This window comes from Dasypus novemcinctus, chromosome 4 (assembly GCF_030445035.2).
Source record: "Dasypus novemcinctus isolate mDasNov1 chromosome 4, mDasNov1.1.hap2, whole genome shotgun sequence".
Classification (NCBI taxonomy): domain Eukaryota; kingdom Metazoa; phylum Chordata; class Mammalia; order Cingulata; family Dasypodidae; genus Dasypus; species Dasypus novemcinctus.
The window spans coordinates 160814559-160841790 of record NC_080676.1 but is presented as its reverse complement, the minus strand read 5'-3'; the positions used below and the strand labels follow the sequence as shown (position 1 = coordinate 160841790).

Sequence of the window (27232 nt, the reverse complement as noted above, 5' to 3'; positions counted from 1 at the left end):
TCTTGGTGACCAGCCTAGATCATAACTCGAATGGAGAGGTGTGATATAGGGTATTGGAGGCCCTGGTTTGAATGCACAAGAGTTTGACAATACTGAAATCTATCTCTTAATTTTTATACACTTTATAAATACTTCTAATGCAATTTATAACATAGTAAATGAACTTAACTATTTTTAGTACTTTACTTTTTATATCTATACTGTTACTGTTATACATTAATTAACAGGTATTTTACTTTGGCAGTATAAGAAAAACTACTTTCTCCATTATTTTATGAAAACCTAAGATTTCCAATGGAATCAAGATTATCCCCCCATCACCACTTTAATATGCAAATTGGGTGACCTCTGATGGATTTCCCTGTTATAAAGTTACTTTTTGTTATCAATATCAATTCAGAGTTCTTGAATTAGCTATTTAAGTATTTCATTTTAGAAAATGCTTTTTCAAACTTCCTATAATCAGCCATAACCACATAGATTATAGTTACTTCATCTCAAGACAAATTTCACCTTTACTTAATGCTAACTTCTACAATACCTTCTACAACTTTCAATATTCAATATTCATTTAAGCCTTGTCTTACATTTTTCCACCCTAATTTTATGAAAACCAGTCATCTTATCTTAGGATAAAACACATTCCTGTAAACAAATTTACCAAATATTAGTCAGTGCTGACTATGAATTATTCACTTCCACAAACCTTTAACTTCTTTCTATATCCATTTAAGTCTCATATCCTCATATCCCTTATTCTTTTCTGGGTGGGGGGGAGGAGGAATTATTTGTTTCAATATAGGCAAAAACAATTTTTTTAAAAGAGGTTTTTGTTAGCCAAAAACTTACATTTTTCATCATCTTAAAGATTTAACATATATAAAGCTAATTTATTTTATTAGTATCCTATAAACCTAGGAAGATTACACCCAAGCTAAGTAAAATTAAAACCATTATAGTTTATGCAAGAGATGTTCTTTTTTTCTTCCTTCTTCCACAGGAGGCTAAAACTCCTTTTATCTTTAACAAAATTCTAAAATTGTGAATAACCATACAGGCATACTGACTGCCAAGTTCTGGAATATATTATAATTATTTAATTTGTTTAATCATAATTTGGAAAAATCTTTCTATACCTTCCAAGGAATTTATTTACTTACTGAAATTTGACCATTGGATTATCACTGTCATCTCACAAGCTGTTAAAATTTAATTGGGGGGAAACGGACTTTGGCCCAGTGGTTAGGGCGTCCGTCTACCACATGGGAGGTCCGCGGTTCAAACCCCGGGCCTCCTTGACCCGTGTGGAGCTGGCCCATGCGTAGTGCTGATGCGCGCAAGGAGTGCCGTGCCACGCAAGGGTGTCCCCCGCGTGAGGGAGCCCCACGCGCAAGGAGTGCGCCCGTGAGGAGAGCCGCCCAGCGTGAAAAGAAAGAGCAGCCTGCCGAGGAATGGCGCCGCCCACACTTCCCGTGCCGCTGACCTGACGACAACAGAAGCGGACAAAAGAAACAAGACGCAGCAAATAGACACCAAGAACAGATAACCAGGGGAGGGGGGGAATTAAATAAATAAATAAATCTTAAAAAAAAAAAAATTTAATTGGGGAATTACAGGACAGGCTATACAAAACAAGGTTTATTCTGTAACATCTCCTTGTCCCTATCGTTTTAATTTCCAGGCCTAGTAGACAGAATTCTAGGCTAAATTTACATCTCCCCTATCTTTCCACACTCATCCCATTCCTTAGTTTCCTAAACTGGTTTTAATGAGTCACTGAATTCAGTCGAGTTTAGGAGAAGACCCTGGGATTATGATAGGCTATTGAAAGTTTATGGGAGAATTTAGGATAAACCTTTTAGTTTCTTTCTTTTAAGTAGTTTCTTTATTCAAACTTTATGTGACTTTTCATCCTGTTTGACTTCTCCAATTTGGGCTCTAGGAGTACTCGTTTACCTATGTAAACACCCATTTAATTTTTAACAATTTGAATAGCGCTCCTTTAAGAATTTTCATTTGTTAATTTAATAGTGCCATCCGGAGGTATGAAAATATACACGGAACTAACAGACAAACACAAAAAGAGTGAAGACACACCGACAGAAATATAAAACTCACTAACCTGACTCATAATTCTACTCCTTTGGTATGGCTGTGTCCAAGCTCTCCATCATGTCACATCTCTGATTTTTACTGCTTTTAAGATCTCCTCTGTGATGCCTGTAATATGCAAGCTCATTCTTGAAAACACTTACTAGTAACCAGACACCAGTTAGGAATACTCAAGCAGTATAAAAGTAGTTAAGCATTAATTTGGCCATTTAGACAGACATTTAACACTTATATATCCTGGATTATGCTTCAGGAGTACACTTACATGCAAAGTTCTGAAGTAAGTTATTGATTCAAAACTGCAAGTTCTTTTTAGCACCTTGATAAAAATTCTGATCAAAATAAAACGTGAATAAAACTGAAAACACTGTCAAAATTACATCCTATTAAACTCTTCCAGTTTATAAAGTTTTGCAATGTACTGATCATCAACTCAGCACAGGTGACCGGTTAAGAAATCTTTCATCTCTGCCTGTGTTAGGCGCACTTAACATTAACTTTCCTTCAAGCTGTGCACAAGGCCACTTGTTCTGCCTTGGTAGCCTCCCACAGTCATCTAACAGGGACCATGCTCTAGCTGCCACCCTCTGGCAGTCTCCCTTTTCCTTTTTTAAGTGCAGCTGCTCTGCTACCTGCTATAGTACAGCTGGCATACCTACTGGAGTTTTTGGGGTGTCCCCATATTCTCTTGGCCATCCCTGGTCATCCAGCCACCTCTCCCCACGTGGACGTTATAGGCCAACTCAGGATTTCCTCCATGGATTCTCTCTTCTGGGAGCTCATGTCCACCACTGCTGATGGTCCTTCAGTCTCCTGGCTGTGGCTCTCCAGTTGTTAACAACCCAACTCCTAAAGGGCATGAGTTGGTATGGCCCTAAGAGCAAAGAACCCCCCCTGGCATTTAGTCAGACATAAGCTTCATTTGTACTGATGGACAGGAGAGGTTCTCCATTCAGAGAATGAAGATAGGGTTCTGCAAAGAGATGAGAAAATGAGGGCTGATTTAAGGGGTTCCAGAACAAGGACATTCTGTAGGATACGAGAACAGAGTTCCTGCTGGGGTCACATGAAGCATGCATATGGGGTCTGGTGGTATTTTCATTACGCAATAAGAAGGACATTCACCAAGGACATTCACTACTTTCAGAACATTGTAGTTTTATGATATGTATTCTCTCCCCTACGGGGAGGGTTGTTAACCTTTAACTTATGTCTAGTTCATGCAGGCAACTACATGCTGAGGATTTGGGGGTGGGGGCCCTGGGTCCCCACAAGGCGCTAGCACTGATGACTTCCTACTGCATGCTGTGAAGTTCTCACACCAGGTTTCATGGTGGGCAGGTTGGTCTCCTTTTATGAGAGCCTGAGTTGGGAAGGGGAAAGTATTTTGCTAAGACCATCCATGAGTGAGTGATACTGGTCTCCTCACAGCCCATGTGTCATCTACCGTGTCTCACTGACCATCCGCTCTTCTCTCGTTCTTCTACTGCAGGGGCTTACATGGGCAGATGAGAGAAATCTTTTGTGTTTGTCCCACAGGTGTTTTATATGGAACTAAAGAATGCCTCCCTTTGTTTATTTCACCTAGGCAATCAAAGGGCTTTTGCAACTTTTCCAAGTTTTTCTTTCTCTAAAATGGTTGGTTATGCAAAACAACCAGCAACCCAGTTATTGACCTTGTACTACACACATTCTTCACTATGCTTTGTTATTAATTTGTTTGCTTTTTTTTGGCCAGAAGAAAGGTTGCTTTGATTCATCACTTATTGAAATGACCAAAGGCTTCTTTTCTTTCCAATCTCATTGTCCCTTGTCCCTCCTGAACACCAGGAGGGTGGTGGACACCAAAGATTTTTCTTGTTTGCTTTCTTTTGACACTGTGGATAAAACTGTCCAGTAAAATTGTTTAGCGTTATTTGGGCTATTGTTCCAAGAAGAATGCTTCAGAGATCTCAAAGAATCAGGTTTCTAAGAGCCTTAAGCTGTGCTCTTGGTTGCTTAGGAGTTGGGAGCTTCGAGGAAAACACTTTTTTTTTTTTTTAGCAAAAGCTTTAGCAAGGGTGGGAGGGGGAGTGGGGGTTGTTGCCGAGGAACAAGGACAACCTGATTGGAGGATAGCTCAGCATGCCACGTGCAAGTCTGTCTCTCACTGTTTGGATGTGAGTCCCAAGCCAGGGTGAGGTTCTTTTCTCCATGTTCAGGAGAGACAGTCTAGAATGTCAAGGTCACAACTCCTCCCCCAACAAAAACACCAACCTCAGCCCCACCACACAGGAGTCAGGGTTACCTCAAAAATTGGTAAGTAGCTTCTCAGCAGGAAACATAACTGACAGTTACCCTGGAGAAGAATAAAGTTTCCTTTGAGTTCAGAGTCAGGAGAGTGCAGCTGTTCCTACTGTTGAGGCCACATGATGACTCATCTTCATTTTCCCTATTGTGACCAGCAGCATTCCTTGCACAGAGCAGGTGCTCAGTCAGTGTTGGGGAACACATTCCAACCCTAAATTCATCCATTCTGAGACCCCTGGTCATTTGCGTGAATCCCTGACCCTGTCCCCTCAACCACTTGGTTTGATTGGAAGCACCATATTCAAAGGTAGTGGGCAGGGCTTCCACCTGTGCCCTGTGCTGAACCTTGTCGAGGGGAAGGGGTGTTTGGGGAACAGGACAAAGTGCTGCGCAGTGGCGACCAGTCACTATGGGCAAGAGAGGATAAAGGTGTCCCCCCTGGCGTTCGGGCTCTGGTGGAGGCTCCAGAGGAAGATGAGGAAGGAGCAGCTGGAGATGATGGTTTTTAGTTCATGTTGTGGAATCAAAAAGTAGAATTGACTGGGATTGGAGTGGCCCCACATACCTGTGCCCTTGGAGGGACGAGATCTGGATTCAGGTGCCTGGATTGTCCTTGGCGCCAGTCTGAGTAGTTGTGCTCCAGACCTTCCTCAGTCGTCTGCTTTTGGGCAAAAAGAGAGCCTTCAGAGGACCACCACTTGCCCACCTGCCAACAAGGCCGATGGTAAAGAAAGTGCCGAGGCCCTGTCTCGATAAAAGATAGCCATGAGCTCTGAATGTGTTATGGTATGGCTCACAGCTAAAAGCAGGTGTGCACAGGCATGGTTAACTCCTCCATGGGGAAACTGCAGTGACAACTGTACAAGGGAGAGTATATCATGTTCAAGTATGCACCACTTATTTTTTTGTCTTTATTTTTTTAATGTTACATTAAAAAATATGAGGTCCCCATATACCCCCCACCCCCCTCACCCCACTCCTCCCCCCATAACAACAACCTCCTCCATCATCATGAGACATTCATTACATTCATTGCACTTGGTGAATACATCTCTGAGCACCGCTGCACCTCATGGTCAGTGGTCCAGACCATAGCCCATACTCTCCCACACTTCACCCAGTGGGCCATGGGAGGACATACAATATCTGGTAACTGTCCCTGCAGCACCACCCAGGACAACTCCAAGTCCCAAAAACGCCCCCACATCACTTCTCTTCCTCCCACTCTCTACCTCCAGCAGCCACCATGGCCACTTTCTCCACACCAATGCCACATTTTCTTCGATTACTAATCACAATAGTTCATGAATAGAATATCAGTAAGTCCACTCTAATCCATACTCTATTCCTCCATCCTGTGGACCTTAGAATGGTTGTGTCCACTCCACATCTATATCAAGAGGGGGCTTAGATTCCACATGGATGCTGGATGCAATTCTCCTGCTTTCAGTTGTAGGCACTCTTGGCTCCCTGGTGTGGTGGATGACCCTCTTCACCTCCATGTTAGCAGAGTGGGGTAAGTCCAATAAACCAGAGTGTAGGAGTTGCAAGTCTGTTGAGGCTCAGGGCCTGGCTGTCACATGGTCACTCCAGAGATTCAGGTCCCGTGGGTATACACTAAACCCCAGCACCAACTACAGTTCCGGTGAAAGTAACAGGAGAGGCTTGTGGACTAAGATCACATCTGAGTCCAGCTCCATCACACAGAAACACAAACTCCAAAGTAGGGCCAACTGAGATGGCACTGAACTCCATCTGCCATGACCATAGAAGCTGTGGGTCTCTGTAGCTCTCAGAAGAACCAATACTGAGGTTGTATCTACTTTATCTGTCTCTGGGACTCTGCTGAGGTGTGCATAAGGATGACCCCCCTGATAACCTCCCAGCTCTTTTTGGAGACTCATAGCCATATAAACTCATTTGTCCTTTCCATTTCCCCCTTTTATTCAGGTCAAAAAGCATTTTTAACTCCTGTTATTATATGTAGACTGAGATGTTCTGCTGGTCCAAGTTGACCCTTTTATTCAAGATTATTTTCTAGTTACATCATCAGCTGGTACTTGGTAGTAATCCTTCAGCACCAGGGAGGCTCATCCCCGGGAGTCATGTCCCATGCTGGGGGGAAGGCAACACATTTACATGCTGAGTTTGGCTTCGGGACTGGCCACATTTGAGCAACATGGAGGCTCTCAGGAAGTAACTCTTAGGCACCCTGAAGCTCTAGGCCTTGTTCTTATTTCAGGTGCACAGGCTTACAAGCATAGTCATTAGTATCAAGGGCTCATTGTTGGACCTTCCTTCTTTTTGGTCTTTGCCGTTGCACTTGGGGGATTGTTGCTATTCCTTTAGGGACTGTGATAGAGCTCCCCTGTCTCGGAACTCAGCACTCCCTCAGTTGTTGTTTTTAATTGTAACCACTATGAAAATACTCAAACATTTTTATGTACCCTGGATATATGCCCTGGAGAACTCCCTGCCAACCATGTGTCCCCTGTCAATAATATCCCACACCAGTATTCCTCCCCTGCCATTGTTGAACCTCTCTGTGATCCAAAACTTCTTCAAAAATGAAGCCCAATATATTGCCAGGTTCCATTAATAGTAAAATAGAATATAGTGATGAGTTTAAAGGTTAGATATAGAATACATATTAGTTTAGAAAAATTAAGGTGATTTTATCCACATGAGCAAAAGAGAAATGATCTGTGTACACAACCATGTGCAAATGGTGATCATTGGCATTGTCCCCACTGGCCCCAGCCTGGAAATGCCTAATGTTGCGCTGCTGGCCCCACCAGCTGCAAGCCATGAAGAGTGTGCCGGGCATAGCTGAGACAACGAGGGAAGAGCCCCAAGCCTATCAACCTAACCAGGCTGCCTCCCTTGCAGATTAAGATTTCCACCCAACTCTTCCACCTAAAGCTTGCCATTAGCTGCTCTTTTTGCAATCAGCAGTGTCTGCCTTTGGGTGCAAAAGATCTTTTTGCTCATTGGGAAAACCTCCTTCATCTCCTGAGATCACCAGTGGAGACTTACAGGAGTACCCGGGCCATGCAGCTGGGGACACAATGGACATACCTGTGTTTGAGGAAGAGAACAAGTAGAGGCCAGTGGCCAAGGAGCTCCGTGGAGAAGGAGATAGAGATCAGGTCAGCATCAGGAGCCCTCCCATGGCCTCTGAAGTGTTTGAAGCCACTTCTTCCGGTTATGGTGGGGGATAGGGAAAGGATCCAATGTATCTCTAGTAATACTATTTTCGAAGAAGCCCATTCTTCTAAAAACTATACCTGCAGTGCTTCACAAAGGGGGGTGGGGGGCAGCAGCAGCAATGGTGACAGGCACCACAGCGGGTACAGTAACCAAATCTGCAGGCTCAGGTCACATAAACACGGCACTGGAAGGAGTAGCTTTCATGGATCCTGGAGGAAGCAGAACCATCATGGCCCTGGTAGAAGCCTCTGACATGTCCTCAGAGAGTCTTCCCATGGTTGGAGCAAGGACTGCACATCAGCAGGAGCTGCTGGTTTCTCCCCAGAGGAGCACAAATGTGGGGATTGCAGAGATAGAGACCACTAGCAAACCTGTTGCAGAAGCCGTTAAAGGCCCAGTACTGGGACTCCTTGTCTCAACCAGGCAGGGTTTGGTTAAGTGAGTGAACAGGATGGAAGCTGGAGAGTTTTCTAGCACAAGGCTGAAGGACGGAGAGAAAGGAAAAGAGCACAACTCTCACTGGAGGGCGTTCCCATCACCATAGAGGAGATGTAATATCATCCTTTCCTGGTTCTTTGCCCACCACTGCAACCTCTGGGAGGGGGGCGGAGAAAAGGTCAGAGCAGACCAGGGGACTGAGGACCATGCTTCTTCCCCAACCAAAACAGCAACAGCCCCCCCACGAAGGACCTCGGTTACCTCAAAAATACATAAGGAACCAGTCTACAAGCAGAATTGGCTCTTTCTTCATAAGCATCAAAGCCCACCTCACTGTGCATGGTGGAGAATTGGGCACCAGGTCTAAGACTTTGGAGGAGAGCAGTGTGGAGGGCACCATGCAGCCAGCAGAGTGTGGCAAGCAGCTGGAGATCCAAGGTTTCTCCTTGGAGAAACCAAGGAGACAAGTTACCTTTGAAGCCCATCAAAAAAGGAGTCAGGGCATGGAGATCAAGGTGTTTCCAGCTTAGATCGCCTTAGTTTTAAGTATTTAAATAGATAAGTAAATACAGTGTATTCTTAGATTGAAGATAAAACCATAAAGCACAACTCAAAGGCATATCTCTTCATCAGGAAGTGCATGTCCATATATTGAAGGGAAATCTGTGGGAGGAAGAACCAGCAGACACCTGCATTCCCTAGATGGAATGCATACTCAGTGGGCCTGTGTTGGTCAGAAGTCTCTTCCCTTCCTTCCTTTTCTCTGAAATGCACTAGGGGTGGACACAAGAATGACCCCAGCTCTGGAAGACCCCCAGCGCGCCAGGTGTTTGCCTGGAGCCAGGGTCAGGGGGAGTGACTAGACTGCAGCCAAAGAATGCCTCCTGTTGGGCTCCTGCTGAGCTGCCACAGCAAGCCCAAATGTATTAGAAAAAAAAATATTTTAATGGAGGAGAGACTGAAATAGGGTTGAGAACTTATTTTGCTAGGTAAGAAATTTTTTTTTTAATTGTCAGCTACTATCACCATCCTTTCATAAAATAAAAAATATATATGACCCCCCAAATGCAGGATAGATGTGCCCCTTACAAGCACCCCACCCCATTTCATGCCAGCCCCCAGCTCAGGCCTTGGGCTAGCCAGAGGCATGATCAGATAAAAAAGACCCAAGAAGCCTTTCTAGAATGATGGAAATGTGGTGGTGATGTCACCAAGCACCTTGTAGAACCACAGTGACAGCTTCCCTTTGAATCACTGTTATCGTTGGTTTTGGGGTATGACCATCCCTCTGGGGCTCCCCGTGGACTTGTCCACCACTGACGGTGCAAGGTCCTGTGTTCCCAGAGCAGATCTAATGACCTGAGACTTTGGGTGGGAAATAAAATTGCATCTTAATTTTCACTGACCTCTCATTGAAATTTGGCATTTTCTTCCATTGTAGCTTTCCACACTGACACGGTCGGGGTGCCCGTGGCTTTGTCCCCTGCCTTTGCACAGCATATTGCAGTAGCTGTGGATAATCCACATACAGTGAAGTTCATCAGGCCTTCAAAATTCAGTGCTTGCTGCATGCCGTTATTAAATGCAGTCATGAAGAAGTGTGTACTCTAGCACACGTGTCAAAATCTATTTCACAAATTGATTTCAATGCAATTGGTTTCCTTTGTAATCCTGTGTTTTGCTTTATTCATTCCAAAGCATTATTTAGAGGTTTTCGGCTTCCCTGGGCTGAGTTCAAGGGCTCTGTGGATGGGGGTTTGGGGCTCCTTTGCTGGCTTTGGGAAGAGTCACTTTGCACAGCAACAGAATCATGCCCGGTTCTGTTCCTCTCGCCCGGCTCCCAAGAGGAGGGCTCTGTCCCCTGAGGTCGCCATGCGCTGTGCTCCAGCAGGGACGCTCACCTCAGTGCCCACAGGCTCTCGGGAGGGGTGGTCGGATTAGGGAGCTGCAGAGCAGGAGGGAGGCTGCGGAGGCCAAGTCTAACCTGGCTCCTGGTCCCACTCCCCTTAGGGCCGGGTCACCCCCGGGAAGGTGCGCCTCTGATAGTCGTCTAACAGGAAGCCTGGCGCTATCAAATGTCACCACACTGCTGGAAGGCACACTTGAAGGAGGAGCCACAGAGATGCTGGCCGCCATTTATAAGGTGCTTTCCGGCCACCCTGGGAGGCAGGCATCGTTGGGAGACAAGGATGTGCGATTGGAGCATTTCAGTACCTTGGGTCGTATTCCGCCGCTGCTGAGACTGAGCAGGATGGAACAGGGTTCTTCTGACTCTTGCTAGTAGGATGCCTGAATTCAACAAGAGGGGGCTGCTCTAGCATCCCTGCAACATCTTTAAGCTGTTTATCATAGACTACAGACTAGGCTCTGGGTTGACCGTGAATGAAATCCTGTAAGGACCACGTAGGAGACGTCACGATTCCGTCAAGGACCTCTGTCTGCCGGTCTGGCCACTGGAAATGTGGAAGCGACCATCAGGGCCTGCGGGCTGACAGAAACAGCAAAGACCCGACTTGATTTCCTACGTCTGCTTTGGGATACATTGACCCATGAAATGCTCTGTGGGAAAAATCAGATTTGTAGTGAAAGAAATTTGGGCAGTTCGGCAGAAGATGGCACCTTATCAGAGATTGATTTTTCACTTAAATTTCTTTTTAACATTTTTAGTGCAGTATGGGTTACCTTACAGCAGAGTGCGTGCATCTTAGGTGTACAGCTCAGTGGAGTTCCACCTATGTGCTTGCGTAACTACCACCAAGATTAAGAGATAGAATAAATCCAGCTCTTGGTAAGGTCCTTTGTGCCCCTCTCCCAATCAAAGGCAACCACTATTCTAGCACTGATAAATTCGCCAGAATTTGAACTTTATATGCCTGGATTCATGTCTGGCTTGTTTCTCTCATCATGTCTATGGTTTTAATTCATGCTGTTGTGTGTATCAACTGTTTGTCCTTTCTTATTGCTCTGTAGCAATTCCTTTATCCATTCTGCTATTTGTGGACATTTCCTGCTTACAGTTGTCCCAGATGTCAGGTGTCGGTGTGTTGGCTGTCACCTCCAAATTCATCCTTTGGACCCCTCTGTGACAGAGGATCATCTGGCCCTTTAAATGTTTTTCTTCTTCCAGCTGGCCCTGAAGCTGTGTCAGTAGAGGGCGCTGGAGAGTTGTTGCAGGAGGACAGCTGCTTTGCTTCTGGGCTCAGGGGTGCTTGATTGGCAGGCTCCTGAAGGGTGCCAGCAGCACCCAGGGGCTGCAGCTTCCCTGGTCCACCCACTGGGTGGTTTTATAGCAGTGTGCATTGATTAGCCACCTCCTGTGAACAGCTTTCACTGGCACAGTAAAGAGCAGATATTTGACCTGCCCCAGGGCAGGTTTCTAGCAAGCTCCACCGGGGTGACTGGCACCAGTGAATTCTTTGCTCTTGAGGGGCCACGACCACGTCTTCTCCAGTGACATCTAGATTACAGCCCTACAGCTGTGGGCTCTTCCGTGGGTGCTCAGTCTCAGCTGTAGTGGCAGCGGCTGCTCGGGATATCTGCTGCTCCTCTATTCTTTAGAGTGCCCTTTAGTGCTTTCAGCTGATCCCTCATTACTCAAATCCCCTGTTAATTCATATAAATTCTTTGTATTAGACTCCCCTCTTCAAATTATTGGGTGGTTTCCTTCTCCAAATGGGACCTGGACTGATCCAACAGTCCTTGGCTATTAGGAGCAGTGTCACATGAGCAGTCATTTCTGTCAGGCACGTGCCCAGGAGTGGATCACTGGGTCATCGGGTGTGTATTTAGCTTTACTAGGCACTGCCAAAGTAGAAACAGCTTCCAAAGCGTTCCGGTTTACAGACCCACCTGCTACGTAAGGGAGTTCCAGTGGCTTCGCATCCTTGGCAGCACTTGTCTTGCCCACCCTTTTAATTTTAGTCATCTCATGGGTGGTAGTGATATTTCACTCAGATTTTGTATAATTTCATCAAATGACTTATTGAGACCTCTTTTGTGTTTTGACCATTTGAATATCTTCTTCTGTGAAATACCTGTTCACCACTTTTAAAAATTAGGGGAGGGGAATGAAGTTGGTTCTTTTTCTCACTGACTAGTACAAGTTCTTGGTATATTTTGTATGATAGTCCTTGTCAGACACACATACGGTGACTGTATTCTCCCAGTGTGTGGACTGCCTTTGCTCACTCTTGATGGTATCTGTTGAAGTTCCACTTAGCAGTCTTTTCTTTTGTGGTATGCTTTATGTGTTCTGTTTAAAAAGTAATTGCCTAGCTGAAGTTCAGAAACTTTCTTCACAAGCTTTATTGTACTTTTCACCTTTATTTATATATGCAACCCACTGGGATTTTTTTTGTGTATACAGTGTGAAGTAGGGTCAGGTATTTTTCCCCCCAATATGTATACCATATTGACTCAGCATCATGTACTGAAAATATCATTCTTTCCTCTCTAAATTGTCCTGATACATTTGTCATTTAGCAGGAACCAGTTATGGGAGGGGGGTGGAAAGGATTTTTTTTTTTAAAGATTTCTTTTTTTTTATTTCTCTCCCCTTCTCCACCCCCCCCCCCGCCACCCGCCCCAGTTGTCTGTTCTCTGTGTCTATTTGCTGTGTCTTCTTTGTCTGCTTCTGTTGTTTTCAGTGGCACAGGAATCTGTGTTTCTTTTTGTTGTGTCATCTTGCTGTGTCAGCTCTCCGTGTGTGCGGCGCCATTCCTGGGCAGGCTGCACTTTCTTCCTCGTGGGCGACTCTCCTTATGTGGCGCACTGGGGCTCCCCTACGCAGGGGACACCCCTGTGTGGCACAGCGCTCCTTGCGTGCATCAGCACTGCACATGGGCCAGCTCCACACAGATCAAGGAGGCCCGGGGTTTGAACCGGGACCTCCCATGTGGTAGACGGACGCCCTAACCACTGAGCCAAGTCCGCCACCCTGAAAGGGCTCTTTCTAAGCTCTTTACTATGCTCCCCTGATCTATTTTTCTATCCTTGTGACAGTTCTCTTAGGGATTTAAAATCACACCAGCTTATGCAGAATATTGTAGTAAAGAAAACTGTAAGACTTTGCTAAAAGATTGGGCGGACATCCTCAACTTTCATATAAAACGTCTAATATTCCAGGTGCCAGCCAACTTGGAGAAATCATCGAGGTGCAAGTGTAATTGCACGGTATGGTTGTTCTGTGCCTGCAGCCCCTCAGCCCACCCCCTTCTCCACTCCTCTGGGGCTTATTCTGGGGGGCCTTACTCCTGCTCTCTTCTTCAGGTGGTGTCCTTCCTGCTCTGGTACTTCTTCCACATGCTTCCAGAAGCATCCCTTTGCCACCTCAGCAACATTAGTCACCATAGAAGCCTCATCATCAAGCTGCTTAGAAGATACAGGGGCTCTGTCCAGTTGCTGCGCTGCTCCCTCTGCTTCAGACATGGTTGCTCAGCTGTCCACCAGTGTGCAGGGAGCCGAACACCAGTGGGAGCTGAGAGCCTCAGCCCAGCGTGGGTCTGGACAGTTGTGGAGAAGTTCACTGTACGCTGCTGCTTCTTGATTCCTTGGAAGGGCACTGGACTGCTTAGTGCCTTCTTCTCACTTGTGTCCACACTGCAGCCTTCCTGGGCAGGAGGCTTTCTCCTTCACTTCATCAGAATTTTCATGGGATGGAGACTTTGCATTTCTGGTAAGCTTCCCAGGTGATTCTTACACCCACTGAAGTTCAAGACCCTTGGGCTGTTCCGGCAGTTCCCTTAGCCTGGAATTCCTACCCCTCTGGTTCCAGTTTCTCATCACACCTGCCCTGCAAGGACCAGCTTGAGAACCACAGGGCCCACTGGGCAGTTCTCTCTCCAGCAAGAGCCCTGGGCCCTGGAGATCTTTCCTGGCTGTGAGCGTCTGCCCTGGCTGGCCCCTCTGCTGGTCCCCCAAATCCAGATCTTACCCTACAGATCCAGGTGGTCCCCTTGAACTTAACCTTCCAGACTCTCCCTTTGGCTCTCCAGCCATAGCAATTTGGACTTCTGATCCCTTTGTCTCTGAGCCCTGTAGCCTGGGGTCAGGGGTCCTGTCCACCCTGACCTTGGGAGGTAATTAGGACAGCTGTGCCAGGTTTCCCCCAGCCAGCCCAGCCCTGTCCTGACACCCCGCGCTCTGTGTACTCTTCCTTGCTCCACTTGAATTCAGTGTTCCCAGCAAAAAGAGACAGGCAGTCTTACCCTTTGCCCACCAGGCACTCCCAGTCCAGAAGGGGTAGCTCCAGGCTCGGAGCTGAGGCGGGAAGAAGGTGATGGCAGAGAGGAGCCAGCTGAGGCCTGGGGAGGGGGAGGAGGAGGAAGTGGGGGGCCCACTTCAGTTCTGACTCATGCTCAACACTCAGCTACTCCAGTTAGAGGCCCCTGTACCCATGTCTGCATTGCTCTTAGGTCACGGAGCAAAGCCTTGAACGAGGAATCTGCTCCATGAACTGCTATTCCTTTACTGACAGGCTGGTTCCAGGTGTGTTGGGAAGGTGAGCCTTTTCATAGCAGAGAGAGGGCCTCTTTATGCCCCTGCTCCATATGAGGCATTGGTGCTAAGGCTTCCTATTGCCAGGTCAGCTTCAGGAGGGTGAGAACTGGACAGCACATACTCCTTTCCCAGAGACACACTGTGTCAGCACTTATCCCATGATGGTATCAGGTGCCCTTGTCAGGTTAGATCCCTGCTCTTTGCTCATGTTCTAGATTCAATGAAACATTCAAGTGTTGTGGAGATGGGGAATCTGAGGTGTGATTTCTGGAGGATTTGTTCCTTGGTAACTTTACTTTGGGCAGGAAAAGCATTCGATTTGCACATGAAACAGCCCTAGCGAGCTTTGGGCAGTCCCAGTGTCCCCTGCTCTGTATCCTGGGACACCATTTGGTGTCCAGTGAGAGATCAATGCAGTGGCCACTGCAAGCATCCATCCCCAGGGATTTAGAGCCATGTGAAGGGTAAAGGGACATGAGGAGAATGAAAATGTAAGGTTTAGTATTGAGGCAACACATTGAAGAAGAGCAAAAGTATCCAACATGGCAGGCAAGCAGCGGAATATCTTTCCCCTCCATCTAGTTTTCATATTTCATTCTACAATGACCTGTGGAGGGAAAAAACACAACCCTTCCCTTTACATGATAAACTACAAACCTCATCAGGCAAATAAATAATCTCAGAAAGAAAGAAAGAATTTTCATCAGTCCTGGAGCATGGGTTCAGTTGAGATCCCACTTTCCATTTGCCCCCTGCAGCGATTTCTCAGAGGTGCACAGGAGCTCCAATTGGACAGGAGCTCCATGGGGAGCAGAGAACACAAGCTTGCCTAAGACTGCTCCAGGACGGTGCCATGATTATTTCATTTCTTTTGTGGTGATTGTATTTGGAACACAGTTTTGAGTTAATGAAATTTTAAGTTACTCTTCTGCCATCAGAATAACCTACCCTTTTTCATGTCTCCCTGCCATTTTCTTTTCTTGTCAGCACCTCTTTCCTTTCACCCAGGGTAACACTTTTAAGGCACTGAAGCTGAGCCAAGACCTGATGAATTTCTTCCCTGTGCTAAAATCTTTAAGCATCAGCTGCACACTGTTACGTAGAGAAGGTCATTGATCAGGATGAGAAATTGTTCTGTCTGACATGCCCCCTCAGAAGCCGTGAGGTCTGTCTGGACCTCTGACTGCAGAAGGAGTCTCAGATATTTGCAGGTTGTTACCCTTGCTGACAGGTGAACCAGGTGCTGCGTGGACTTGCTTGCTTTGATTGTCCCCAATTTATAGATGAGCAAAGTGAGGCTGGAGGTGGGCTCCAATGTTTGCTTAAGGTAATGTAGGTAGGTGGCCCATGGGTACTAGAGCCCAGCAAGCTGTGAGACTCACCAGTGAGGTATGAGTAATTTGAATGACCCTCCTCTTTTTATTTTTCCTTCTAGTGATACCTGAGTAAACAGAATTATCATTTGGCAAATGAACCAAGCCCAGAACCTGGTGGTGCCAAACGTGGTACACTGATAACTCTTCAAAACGAATTTCCTCTTTGCAGAAATCCAGTGGCTTAACCTTCAAACAAGAGATTCATCTCACCCAACAATAAAAGAGGTATGTGCATTCTTAATTTTAGAGGGTTAACATAGAGATAATCCTGAATTTCTGAGAACAGGTGGGCAAAGGATGAAAGAATCAGACAGGAGATCTTAAAAAATAACCTGAAAATGCCCCCAAATCACATCTTGGGACTTGGAATTGTCCTAAATGATACTGCAGGGACTGATGCTGGACATTATATATCCTGCCATAACCCACTGAATGTACTGGGGGAGAGTGTGAGCTACAATGTAAACTATAATCCATGCAGGGCAGCAGTGCTCCAAAATGTATTCACCAAATGCAATGAATGTGCCACAGTGATGAAAGAGGTTGTTGATGTGGGAGGAGGGGGGGGGTGGGGGGAGTATGTGGGAACCTCTTATTTTTTTTAATGTAACATTTTTTTGTGATCTATATATCTTCAAAAAAATACAGTAAAAAAATAGGTTAAAAGAAAAAAAACCTGAAAAATTAACAAATGACAACTGTAAGCAGCAACAGAATTCCATGGAAGCAGTGCAAACCAGCAAACTTACCTTACTTGATTCTGGGAGCAATCAATTGGGGGAGGGAAGATATGAAAGTGGTCGATGCCTTTAGATGTAGGATGGTTTCCTACCTTGCAGGTTCTATGCCTGGACTCCATCGTGGAGCCACTGAAGACTACGTCTAGAAAGACAAGGAGGGACCTCATGAGTAGTGGCTGGTGGCAGAGCCAGGACCAGTACCAATGTCCCTGAGACATTTATCTTCTACCATAGATCAATGGCAATCTGCTGTCTCCTGGTGTGGCCGTAACAAAAGTACCACAAAGTGGGTGGCTTAAAGCATGAATTCTGAAATCAAGTGTTGCCAAGGTTGATTCCTTCTGGAGGGTTGAGGAAAGATCTGTTCCATGTCTCTCCTGGCTACCGTGTTTACCAATATTCCTTGGGGTCCCTTGACTCTTTGATGTATCACCCCAATATCTGCCTTGACCTTCAGACAGCCTTCTCTGCTGTGTGTCTGTATTTTTGTTTTTTCTTCTACTAAGGACACTGGTCATTGGATTTAGGGCCCACCCTATTCCAGTATGACTTCATCTTAACGTAACTGATTACATCTGCAAAGACCCTATTTCCAAGTGAAGTCACTTTCAGGGATTCTGGGCAGATGTGAATTTTGGGAAACACTTTACAGCCCAGGGCATGCCCTGTACCTGACTCTTTAACCAAAGAACTCCACGTCTGTATGCAAGGAGGTTCCAGAGTGTCTGAAACATGGTTCATGAAACCTGAGTTTCTTCCCCCATCTCAGCGCCCAAAGTAAAGCTCAACATGCCCTCATCCTTTTTTGGGTCTAATCCTTTTATTTATTTATTTCAGATGGTTCATTCGAGGTTGAGATGCATCTATATTTTCCTTCTGCCTCTGGGGGCTCTCTGCTTGTATTTTAGCATGTACACACTGAGTTCTTTGAAAGAAGAACCCTTTATTTTCAAGAAGGATAACGGGAACTTCCTTCAGTTTCCAAGCATAGACTGTAGGCACAGCCCTCCCTTCCTTGTTCTGCTGGTCACTGCATCCCCCAAACAGGTGGTGGCTCGGTCAGCCATCCGGAGGACTTGGGGACGAGAAAACGTTGTGAAAGGTAAACGAATAAAGACATTCTTTCTCCTGGGAGCTTCAGACAATGAGGACGAAATGAGAGCGGTGGCCGAGGAGAGCCAGCGGCATCGCGACATAATCCAGAAGGACTTTGTGGACGTGTATTTCAACCTGACTCTGAAGACCATGATGGGCATGGAGTGGGTCCACTACTTTTGTCCTCAGGCGTCCTTTGTGATGAAAACGGATTCAGACATGTTCGTCAACATCTACTATCTCACCGAACTACTCCTGAAGAAAAACAAAACCACACGGTTTTTCACTGGCTTCTTGAAGATGAATGAGTTTCCCATTAGGAAAAAGTTCAACAAGTGGTTTGTCAGCAAATACGAGTATCCGTGGGACAAGTACCCGCCATTTTGTTCTGGCACTGGCTATGTGTTTTCTAGTGATGTGGCAAGTCAGGTGTATAATGTGTCTGAGAGTGTACCGTTCATTAAGTTAGAAGATGTATTTGTGGGGCTCTGCCTTGAAAAGCTGAATATCAAACTGGAGGAGCTCCACTCGGAGCGGACATTTTTCCCAGAAGGGTTACGGTTTTCCCCATGCCGCTTTAAGAGAATCGTGACCTGCCACTATATCAAGCCCCCAGCATTGCTGACCTATTGGCAGGCTCTGGAAGGAACCTTGGAAGAACAGTGCCCAGCGGTCTGAGGGGTGCTCAGTAGCGCACCCCAGTGAGCTTTTGATGACCCACAGTGATAGCTGGTGAAAGATCTTTGGGTGGCAGCACTGAGAGTCATCGGGGCAGGGCAGGGAGGAGGGAGTAGAGAGGGAGAAGGAGAGCAAGGTGGGGACCCATCATGGTCCAAATCCAAGCTTCACTGGGTCACCGCCACTTGATGTCCCAAGCATCCTCCAGTACCTGCACAACTCTCTAAGGGTTTCATCTGCACCCACATCCTCCCCTTGTGCATATACAGTGAGGGCGTTCTCACCCCATGTTACTGATGAGGAAACAGTGGTTCTGAGAGGAACTGTTCCTTGTCCCCAGGCTGACGCTCAACAAACGCTGGAGTGGTGGTGACCATCAAGCACCCGTGGAATGCAGGAGCCAGTCCCAGCCTCCCTGCCGACTCTGTGCTGCTCCCCTTGGGAGGTGCTGATGGTTGAAGCTAGGGGAGAAGTTCCCTCAGCTTCCTCAGCCTCCTCCTAAGATGCCCTCCCACTTACCTCCCACTCGTTGGACCTTCTGGTCCTCAGGCTGGGGTGGAAGAACTGGCCCCAGCTCCCTTCACCCACCAGGATGGATTGGCCGGGCTCACAGCAGACCACACAGCCCATCCCAGAAGGTAGTGCTGCAGCAACCACAGCTCACCTCGCAGGAAACTCCCGCCCCAGACAGAGGGCACATTTTGTGGGCCCTGGTGGTGTGCAGACTGCTTCACAGCTCTGTTGGCTTCCCCAACGAGCACAGCATCTGAGACCTGTCTGTGGGGCTCAGGGTCTGTGGCTCCAGAAGTCCTTTGTCCTCGATCCCTGGGGACAGCCCTCCAGGCCCGTTAACTCTCTCAGGGCACAGCGAGCGCCATTGGACGCAAGGCATAGTCTACACAGGATCCTTGGAGTTCCCTGAACATTCCATTGGACTTAAGTCAAGGGGCTATCCAGGAGCTCCTGGGGCACAGTGTCCCGAATGGGGCCCAGGCCAGGGGTTATCCTGTGTCCGCTTCCTAGTGTGACATCAGTTTGTCTTCTCAGAGGTCTCAGATGGCCAAGAACAACTGCGCTTTGTGGTTCAGCGTTACCTTCAATTGTGTCCTCTCTGGGGGCCAGTGTGAGCCTGTTGCGTAGGGCTGTGTGAATACGAGGCGGTTGTTTGCCAGGGCCTTTGCCACTCAGCCACCCCTGCACGACATGCAAAGTCATCTTGCTCCTGATCAAAATAGTGGTCAATTTTGTTATTGCTGTTTTTCACTTTACCAGACATGACTAAGCACTTAAAGTGAGGCCTCCCATGGCTGCTTAACTTTTAACAGTTGGACCAAACTCCCCCTGCACCTTGGCAAGGACATTTACCGCAGAGTCGTCGTGACAAGGGTAAACTGTGGAACGCAGAATTCCGTTTTGCGTCACTCTTCGTGGGTCTGCGTTGAGCTGCCTGTAGCAGAGGTGTTTTCTCCTGAGGGCCGCTCGCAGCTCTGCTGGGTCCTCTTCGGCAAAGCCTCCTCCTCAGGTCGGAAAGTCAGGGACTGAGCTCGTGTGTTTGAAGCCCGCATTTCCCAGGAGCCGGGCCCTTGCATGGTGGCCTCTGCCCTGAGCTGTTGGCGTTTAGGGTGAAGGAGTTTGTCTGCGCTAGGGCCAACTCCGGGCTGAGCGGACCTCCCTGGTGGGCGAGGTGGGGCGGGGGTGGCCCAGTGCCTGCCCCCGCGTGCCTTACTGTGGCCTCTGCTCAGCATCCACCTGCAGGCCCTGCCCTGGGTCATGCGAGTCCAGGTGTGGGCCCCATCTGTGCACTCCCTGAGCTCTTAGGGTTTTCTGTGAACACATTTTTTTTCGTCTGTTTATACAGTGAATTGTTTTCTTTAGGGACAAATCATTGCATGACTGTAGAAACCTGAAGAGACCTCGGAGCTCGTTTGGTCCAACCTCCTGCTTTCATGTAGGAGGAAACTGGAGCTCAGAGAGGCCGGGGGCTTGCCCCGATGTCGCAACGAGAGTCTAGTGGAGTCCATGCTCCAGCTTAGCTGGGCCCCTCTCCCATGTCCTGCCTGTATCTGAGGGTGAGAGATGGTGTCAGAGCACGAATCACAAGACAAAGCCAGGCTGTTCTGGTGATGCCCATGGTTAGACTCAAGATGGGACTGGAGAGCAGCCAGGCCTGTGTGTCCCTGCCGCCGCCTTTTACCTCCAGGCCTCAAGGGAGAAAGGATTTAGAATGGGAACTCTACTCTCAAGGTACTAAGGAAGGGGCTTCCCATGTGTCAGCTCCTTTAAATGCTCCAGCAACCCTCTGGGTGGTACCTACAAGGCCCTTGGTTTATAGATGCGGAAACTGAGGCAAGGAGTGGGTGGAACGACTAGGCAAGGTCACACAGCTGAAAAGTGGCGGAAGTGGGCATTGAAGCCCAGGTAACAGGTGCCGCCATGGGCTTGTCATCCTATTCCCGGGGCCCCTGCCTGTCAGCTGGCCCTCCCTCGTGCTCCCGGGTGCACGGGTGCCCACACTGCATTACAGGCACTTCCTCAGCTCCCTTGCCACACGCGCCCAGCACCTGTGCCCATGAGCCCAGTGCTCTACCTCCAGCCATCTGGGGTGAGAAGGCCAGGTCCCCCTCTTTGGACCACACCCCCAGCCCTCCTGCTGCCCCAGGGGCGTGCCTGTGCTGCGTGCTCTCCCCACCCTCCCTTCTCTCCACTGGACCACTGCCCTTAGCACCCCAACATGCTGCGATCTTCCATCCTACAAGGAAACAATCCCCGGCCTCCCCTCCCCCTACCACTCCCCCACTGCCCTCTCTGTTCAGCTCTACAAGGGCAGTTCCAAATACTTGCTGGCCTCAGGTCCTCTGCTATTGCTTTCCCTTTTTTTTTTTAATATTTATTTTTTACTTATTTCTCTCCTCCCCACGCCCCCAGTTGTCTGCTCTCTATGTCCATTCACTGTGTGCTCTTCTGTGACCGCTTCTATCCTTATCAGCAACACGGGAATCTGTGTTTCTTTTTGTTGCATCATCTTGTTGTGTCAGCTCTTCGTGTGCATCATCTTGTTGTGTCAACTCTCTGTGCAGCACCATTCCTGGGCAAGCTGCACTTTGTTTCGTGCTGGACGGCTCTCCCCTTTGGGGCGCACTCCTTGCACGTGGGGCTCCCCTACACGGGGGACACCCCGAGTGGCACGGCACTCCTGGCGCGCATCAGCGCTGCGCATGGGCCAGCTCCACATGGGTCAAGGAGGCCCGGAGTTTGAACTGCAGACCTTCCTTGTGGTAGACGGACGCCCTATCCATTGGGCCAAGTCTGCTTCCCTTGTACATGTTTTATCTTACTAAATACACTTACTTTCTACTCATCTTAAAACCCATCATTTTAGCCACATAACACCCCAAACAAAAAGATAGGACAGAAAAGGCCAGTTCAGCAGAGACTTGCTCTGGCCACCTCTCCTTGAGCTCCAGATTAATAAACTCAGCAGCCCCACTGTCCTCTCCAGCTTCCCCAGAGGTGCACGAAATGCAGCGTACCCGCCTCCTGTAGACCTGTTTTGCCCCAGCGTCCCAGCCTCAGGAACGGTCACCATCATCTCTCCTTCAGTTCTGCTGCCAGGAGTCCTTGCCACTTCCCACTGCCCCAGCCTGCCCTGCCCATGCCCCATCATTGCCAAAACCTTGGATTTGGCTCTTCTTACTTCACCCTCAGTACCTCCATTCTGGCCGCCATCTTGGGTCAACTGGACTCACAGCCAGTCCTCCTAACTGGGCTCAGGTCCAGTGGAACCACCTTCCCATCTGTTCGCCACTCTACATCCAGAGTGCTTTTGCAAAGTAAATCTGGTTAGGAAACTCAGAGACCCAGGGGTTCTGAGTGACTTGCCCTGGGCACCCCAATGTGTGGGGAGGGCATGGCATCTTCTCCCCTGGCTTCTGCCTCCTGGTCCCTGGAAGAGCCAGTGTGGACGCAGCTCCCTGCAGGCAGCAGGAGAGCAAAGCACAGAGCAGGGCAGCCGATGTGCCCAGCGGCCAGCGCCACTGGCTCTTTTCTAGGCTTCGTGGTGACCTCAGTACACAGGCTTAGCTTGGGTCCCACTGTGCATGAGTCACGTGCTGTTCAGGAGGTTTGACCCAAGACTCCAAACCCGCGGCGTCCCAGCCCTTCTCCAGTTACCCCAGAGGCTGGCAATCAGCTCTGAAATGGAAAACTGAAAGGTAACCGAGTTCCACGTGACCTTTGTGATGCCCTCGAGTGTGGTTATTTTTGCTTCCAAAATAATAGAAAAAAGTTTTACCCAGATGATTACTTTGGTTTTAAAAATAAATTATTTATTGAAATTCTGCCTTAGGCTTTTAACTTGAGCTAACAAATCTGAATAGTCTCTTTCTAGTTTCCAGGAAATTGAGCAGTCATTCTAAAGGGATCTTTAAGAAAACTGAGGCCCAGGAAACTTGAGTGACTTACTTAAGCCGCTCCTTAGTGGCATATCCAGGAATAGGAACGAGCCCTAGCAGTTTCCCGTCAGCCACCCACCCCTTGATTTGGAGGCATCCCTTGGACAAGGAAGCCCAGTGCTTTTTTTGAGGACCAAGGTGATGTTAAGGTCTGAGGATTTTGCAAGCAGAGCTTTAGTTGAGTAAATGCACAGGCTTTGGAGGTTATCAGGGACCTCATCCCCGTCAGTGGAGTGAAGAAATGTTTGTTCAGTGCCTTCCGTGTGGACGTGCATTATAAACCGTTCCCATGCTTGCTCAGTGAGTCCTCTCAGCAGCCCTTCACGGCATATAATCCAAGTCCAGTGATGAGCTGGGGAAACTGAGGCCCATAGGGAGCCAGTGAGTTGCACAATTAACAGCAGCAGGACTGGGAAGGGCGGCTCAGACCTGGCGGAGATTTGGCCCTTGGTGTTCAAATATGACTCCCTCCTGGAGGCCTCCTGTCCTGGTTTGCCAGGGCTGCTGTAACAAACAGCACTCACAGGTGGACTTCTACAAGAGGGTTTTGTTGTCTCACAGGTTGGGAGGCCCAAAGTCCAAAATCGAGGTTTCAGCGGGCTTGTGCTTTCTCTGAACCTGTCGGGTTCCGGGGTTGCTTGCTGGCCTTCCGTCGCTCACCTGCCTCCGTCACGTGGCCGTCACTCTCGCTGTCTCCTCCTCCTCACTGTCCAGACTCCCTGTGCTTCCGAGGACTCGTCATCTGGATGAAGGCCCACCTGGTTCAGTTTGGCGTCACCGTAGCTCATAGCATCTTCAAGCATCGTGTCCGCACGCGGGTTCTCACCCACAGCCTGGGGTCAGCCGTTGGATGACCGGGGACACGACTCCGTCCACAGCACCCCTGACGCACCTAACAATGAGCACCTCCTTACAAGCACGGGCTGGTCCTGCCCAGGGCATTGTCATCTCCCTTTTCCTCTGTCCCCTGCACTTGCTGAGCCCCTCAGTCTGACCTCCCCTGTGTTCTATGACCTCCTGGGGCTTGACCTTCATCATCTGTGACGTTCCCAAGAGCCACCTTGTAGCTGGGTCCCTGACATGTCCTGTCCCACCTGCCCTGCCGTGAGGTCACTTGTGTCACCCCCTGACAGCCGGCACAGATATTTGGCTTCAGAACATCAACTCCCCCAGCTCCCCCACTTTTCCATCCTTCTCTCCCAAAAGCCCTTGCCAAACAAGCTGTCTCTCCAAAGAGCATGGCTTTAGAGCTCCAGTCTCCCGCTTCCGTTAGCGTGAGTGTGACGGATCCAAGGCCTGGGAGAGAAGCACCACACTCAGCCGCCCCCGGTTTCTGAACCACCTAAACTGCCCACTCAAGGGCCTGTGGAGAGCAGCAAACGAGCAGGCCATTTGCTCACCTGGGTCCATCTCCTGACTGCTGAGGTGGGAGTGTGGAGTGGAGAGGCCTCACTTGCTCTCACCTTTGCACAATCATCACACACTTGTGACACAATCATAGGCTGCCTGCTATGCAGTATGGTAGAGACGCCGCAGACATGGCATGCCAGAATGTTCCGCAGGACCACCACTCAGGTTTCCCTGGACTCAAATGTTCAGGCAGAATATTTAGAAAAAGTGAAATAAAGTGAAATGGATCAGACAGCATACTGAGTGATGTTTAGTATCAACATATATTTTTTTTACAAGCATGAATTGTGAGTGTAACAATATTTAGAGTCATCTGTACCACTGAGCCCTCATTCACAGGCAAAAAGAAATAAAAAAAGGCCAGGCTGTGGGGACCTCACAGCCTTCCAAGCTGAGGTTCTGTGGCTCTGTGATAGATTGAATCTGATTTAGTCAGATTTACCGTAGCTGCTGTGTGTGAAATAAACTCTCAGCGATGCCTCCGAGACATGAAATACGTGTTCACTCCCATGGTGGCATGTGAAGGGAAGGGTGGCAGCTTGTGCCTACTGGGAACAAAGGAACACGGACTTCTCTCCATTTTCCTGCTTCTGAAGCTTGGCCACCAGGATAGGCCCTGCTCATGGATCAGCCCAAAGCTGAGGGGTGAAGCTGTCCACCCATCATGGGCAAAGAGCCACAAAAAGCTGGAACCCATCCCAGTAACTGCTGATGAGAATAATGACAAACAGAAAATTGGCTTTTAATCAATTTTTTAAAAATGGATTCCCTGCTTATCAGGCAATAATCACTTTAAGATACACTCAGAAAAATTCATTCCATAGCCAAATATGTTTCTGTGTGTGTGTCATATTGTTGGCATTATCTGTTCTACTGCCTCCATCGCTGGATAAAAAATCAGCACCTGATTCACAGTTCAGTGTCCAGGGCGGCATTTCCGTGGCCTGGCCTGTGGGGGCTGCTGCTGGGCTGCCACGTCCTGAGCCCCTGCCCTGAATACGCTTCTGGGAACCAATCCAGGGTCAGCCTCCAGGTTTAGTCCTTTAGTCTCCAAACACAGAGGTTAACAAAGAAGCAGACTGCACTTAGTTAAAGTCTAGGTTAGAAAAAACCAGATGGCGGAGAATTCACTTGTTTCAAACCTGGTCAGATACGACATTCAGGAACAATCCAGCATGAACGGAAATTGCTTAATGCATATTGGGGAGATGATGTGTCAAATTTTGTTTTTCCTGGAAGAAAATAAATTCAAATACATTCATATGTCACCTGATGGTCTGCTAGACTCATCTCTTTATATGTTAGGATTGGTTAAACATATTTATTTGTGTTTTTTATATGGTATTTATATTTAATGAAAGTTAAATGATTGTAATGGTATAATTCACTATGTTTAGCTCTGAACTATAGGCAAATGTGATGGATATGTCCTCTTTCTGAAAAGAGGACAACATAAGGTCTAAATTGGACAATCTTTTTTCACGTTGATTGTTTCTGTAATTATTTTATGTTTGGAAAACATTTTCAGTCTTTGGTTTCGTGTGTTTAGAAATCTGTATTGGGCACACTGGATATGTTTATCTTCGTAGGGGATGAGTATCTATCGCCTCCCTTGGGTTTCAGGGAGAGTAAGGGGCGGGAGGGGCTGCGGTGCCTCTGGGGCAAGGCTGCCTGAGCGGGAGGCATGAGTGGTCCTGTCGAGAAGAGTAAGTCCTGGGCATCCTGTTGAATTTTTTTCTCTCAGGGATATTTTGACTAAAGCTATCATTTAGTTTTAAGCAATCAGACATTGTCAGTTGTTAAGCTGTAACTTTGAAGTTTCTGATGGTAACTTATTTGTGGGTATTGAATAAATTCTCAATCTTTCCAAGGGTCACTTACGTGGAAATAAAGTGGTTGAACCAGATGTGTTTTCTTTGACTTCTGCACATGTATTTGTCACAACCTGTGACGTGTGGCACTGCAGGGAGAACGGAAAGGCTTGAGCCACCCGGTGTCCTTGCCAGCTGCACTCCTGCCCATCTCGCAAATAAAATGGGAGCTGGGGTAGGGGGCAAAGGGGAAGGGCAGGGCTGTGTGCATGTGTGGAAAGTGGGAGCCTGGAGATGGGCAGAAGAGGGCCGTCTTCACAGGACGAATGATCGGCTCTTGGCCGATATCCACCACATGGGACTCGCCCTCCCTACGTGGACAACAGGGGGACTGCACAGGTCCCCTGGAAGGCTGGCCCTGCCCGCCTGCCGCCCCTGCCTCCCCACCCCTCCTCACGGCCACTGCTCATGCCATCAACTCTCTCCTCCCAGACCATTTCCACATTGCACAAACCACTCTCACTTGCTGTTCAATGACCAGTTTCTAGACCTTCCCCCTTCTCTGGACCTGCCCTCTTCTCTGCTTCTCCTTAATTCTAAAACTTCCCCAAAGAGCAGCCTTCACTGCTCTCGCCCATCCTCAGCTCCCGTTCTCCCCTCTCCACCCTCCACTGAAATTGCTCCCTTTGAGGCACCGGCAGTCTCCATCTGACAACACCTGTCCCCAGGCCTCGTTGCTGGGACCCTCCGCAGCCTCTGAGCCCACTAGGCTGCCCCTCCCTCTAGCCTTCCTCCCACCCTCCAGGGTCCCACCCTGCTGTGTTTCTCCTACCTCTGGACTCTCTTCTAGCTCCGCCCCCTTCACAACCTCCACACTTGGGATCGCCCCAGGAGGGAGACCTCAGCCCTCATCTCTTCTGCACTTGCTCTAATCACAGTACTGGTTTCCATGCCTTTCCATTGCATTTCTATGGTGCTGGCCTCTGTCTCGGTTGCCCAGGCTGCTAAGACAAGTTTACATGAAGGGTTAGCTTAGCAAGGGAATTTATTGTTCCACGTGTTCAGAGGCTAACGTTTTGCTTCTTCCAAGGGCCAGCAGCGTGTTGGCTGGCTGCGATCCTTGG

At 48.2% G+C, this 27232-nt stretch overlaps 1 protein-coding gene across 4 annotated transcripts in view; it reads left to right on the top strand.

Annotated features, from left to right (window-relative positions):
• Positions 1 to 26203, top strand: part of B3GALT5 (beta-1,3-galactosyltransferase 5) — an 88275-nt gene extending 62072 nt beyond the window's left edge. For 2 of the 4 annotated variants that reach the window (XM_071214973.1, XM_058296252.2), the window contains exons 2-4: positions 13318 to 13723; positions 15983 to 16148; positions 17501 to 26203. In XM_071214973.1, coding sequence (XP_071071074.1) covers positions 17501 to 18436 — 936 coding nt within the window. In that variant the 5' untranslated portion in view covers positions 13318 to 13723; positions 15983 to 16148 and the 3' untranslated portion in view covers positions 18437 to 26203. Of the gene's footprint in view, positions 1 to 13317; positions 13724 to 15982; positions 16149 to 16762; positions 16950 to 17500 lie in introns of all 4 variants that reach the window. The other 2 variants (XM_071214972.1, XM_058296254.2) reach the window with 2 other exon arrangements.
• Positions 26204 to 27232: the final 1029 nt, after the last annotated feature.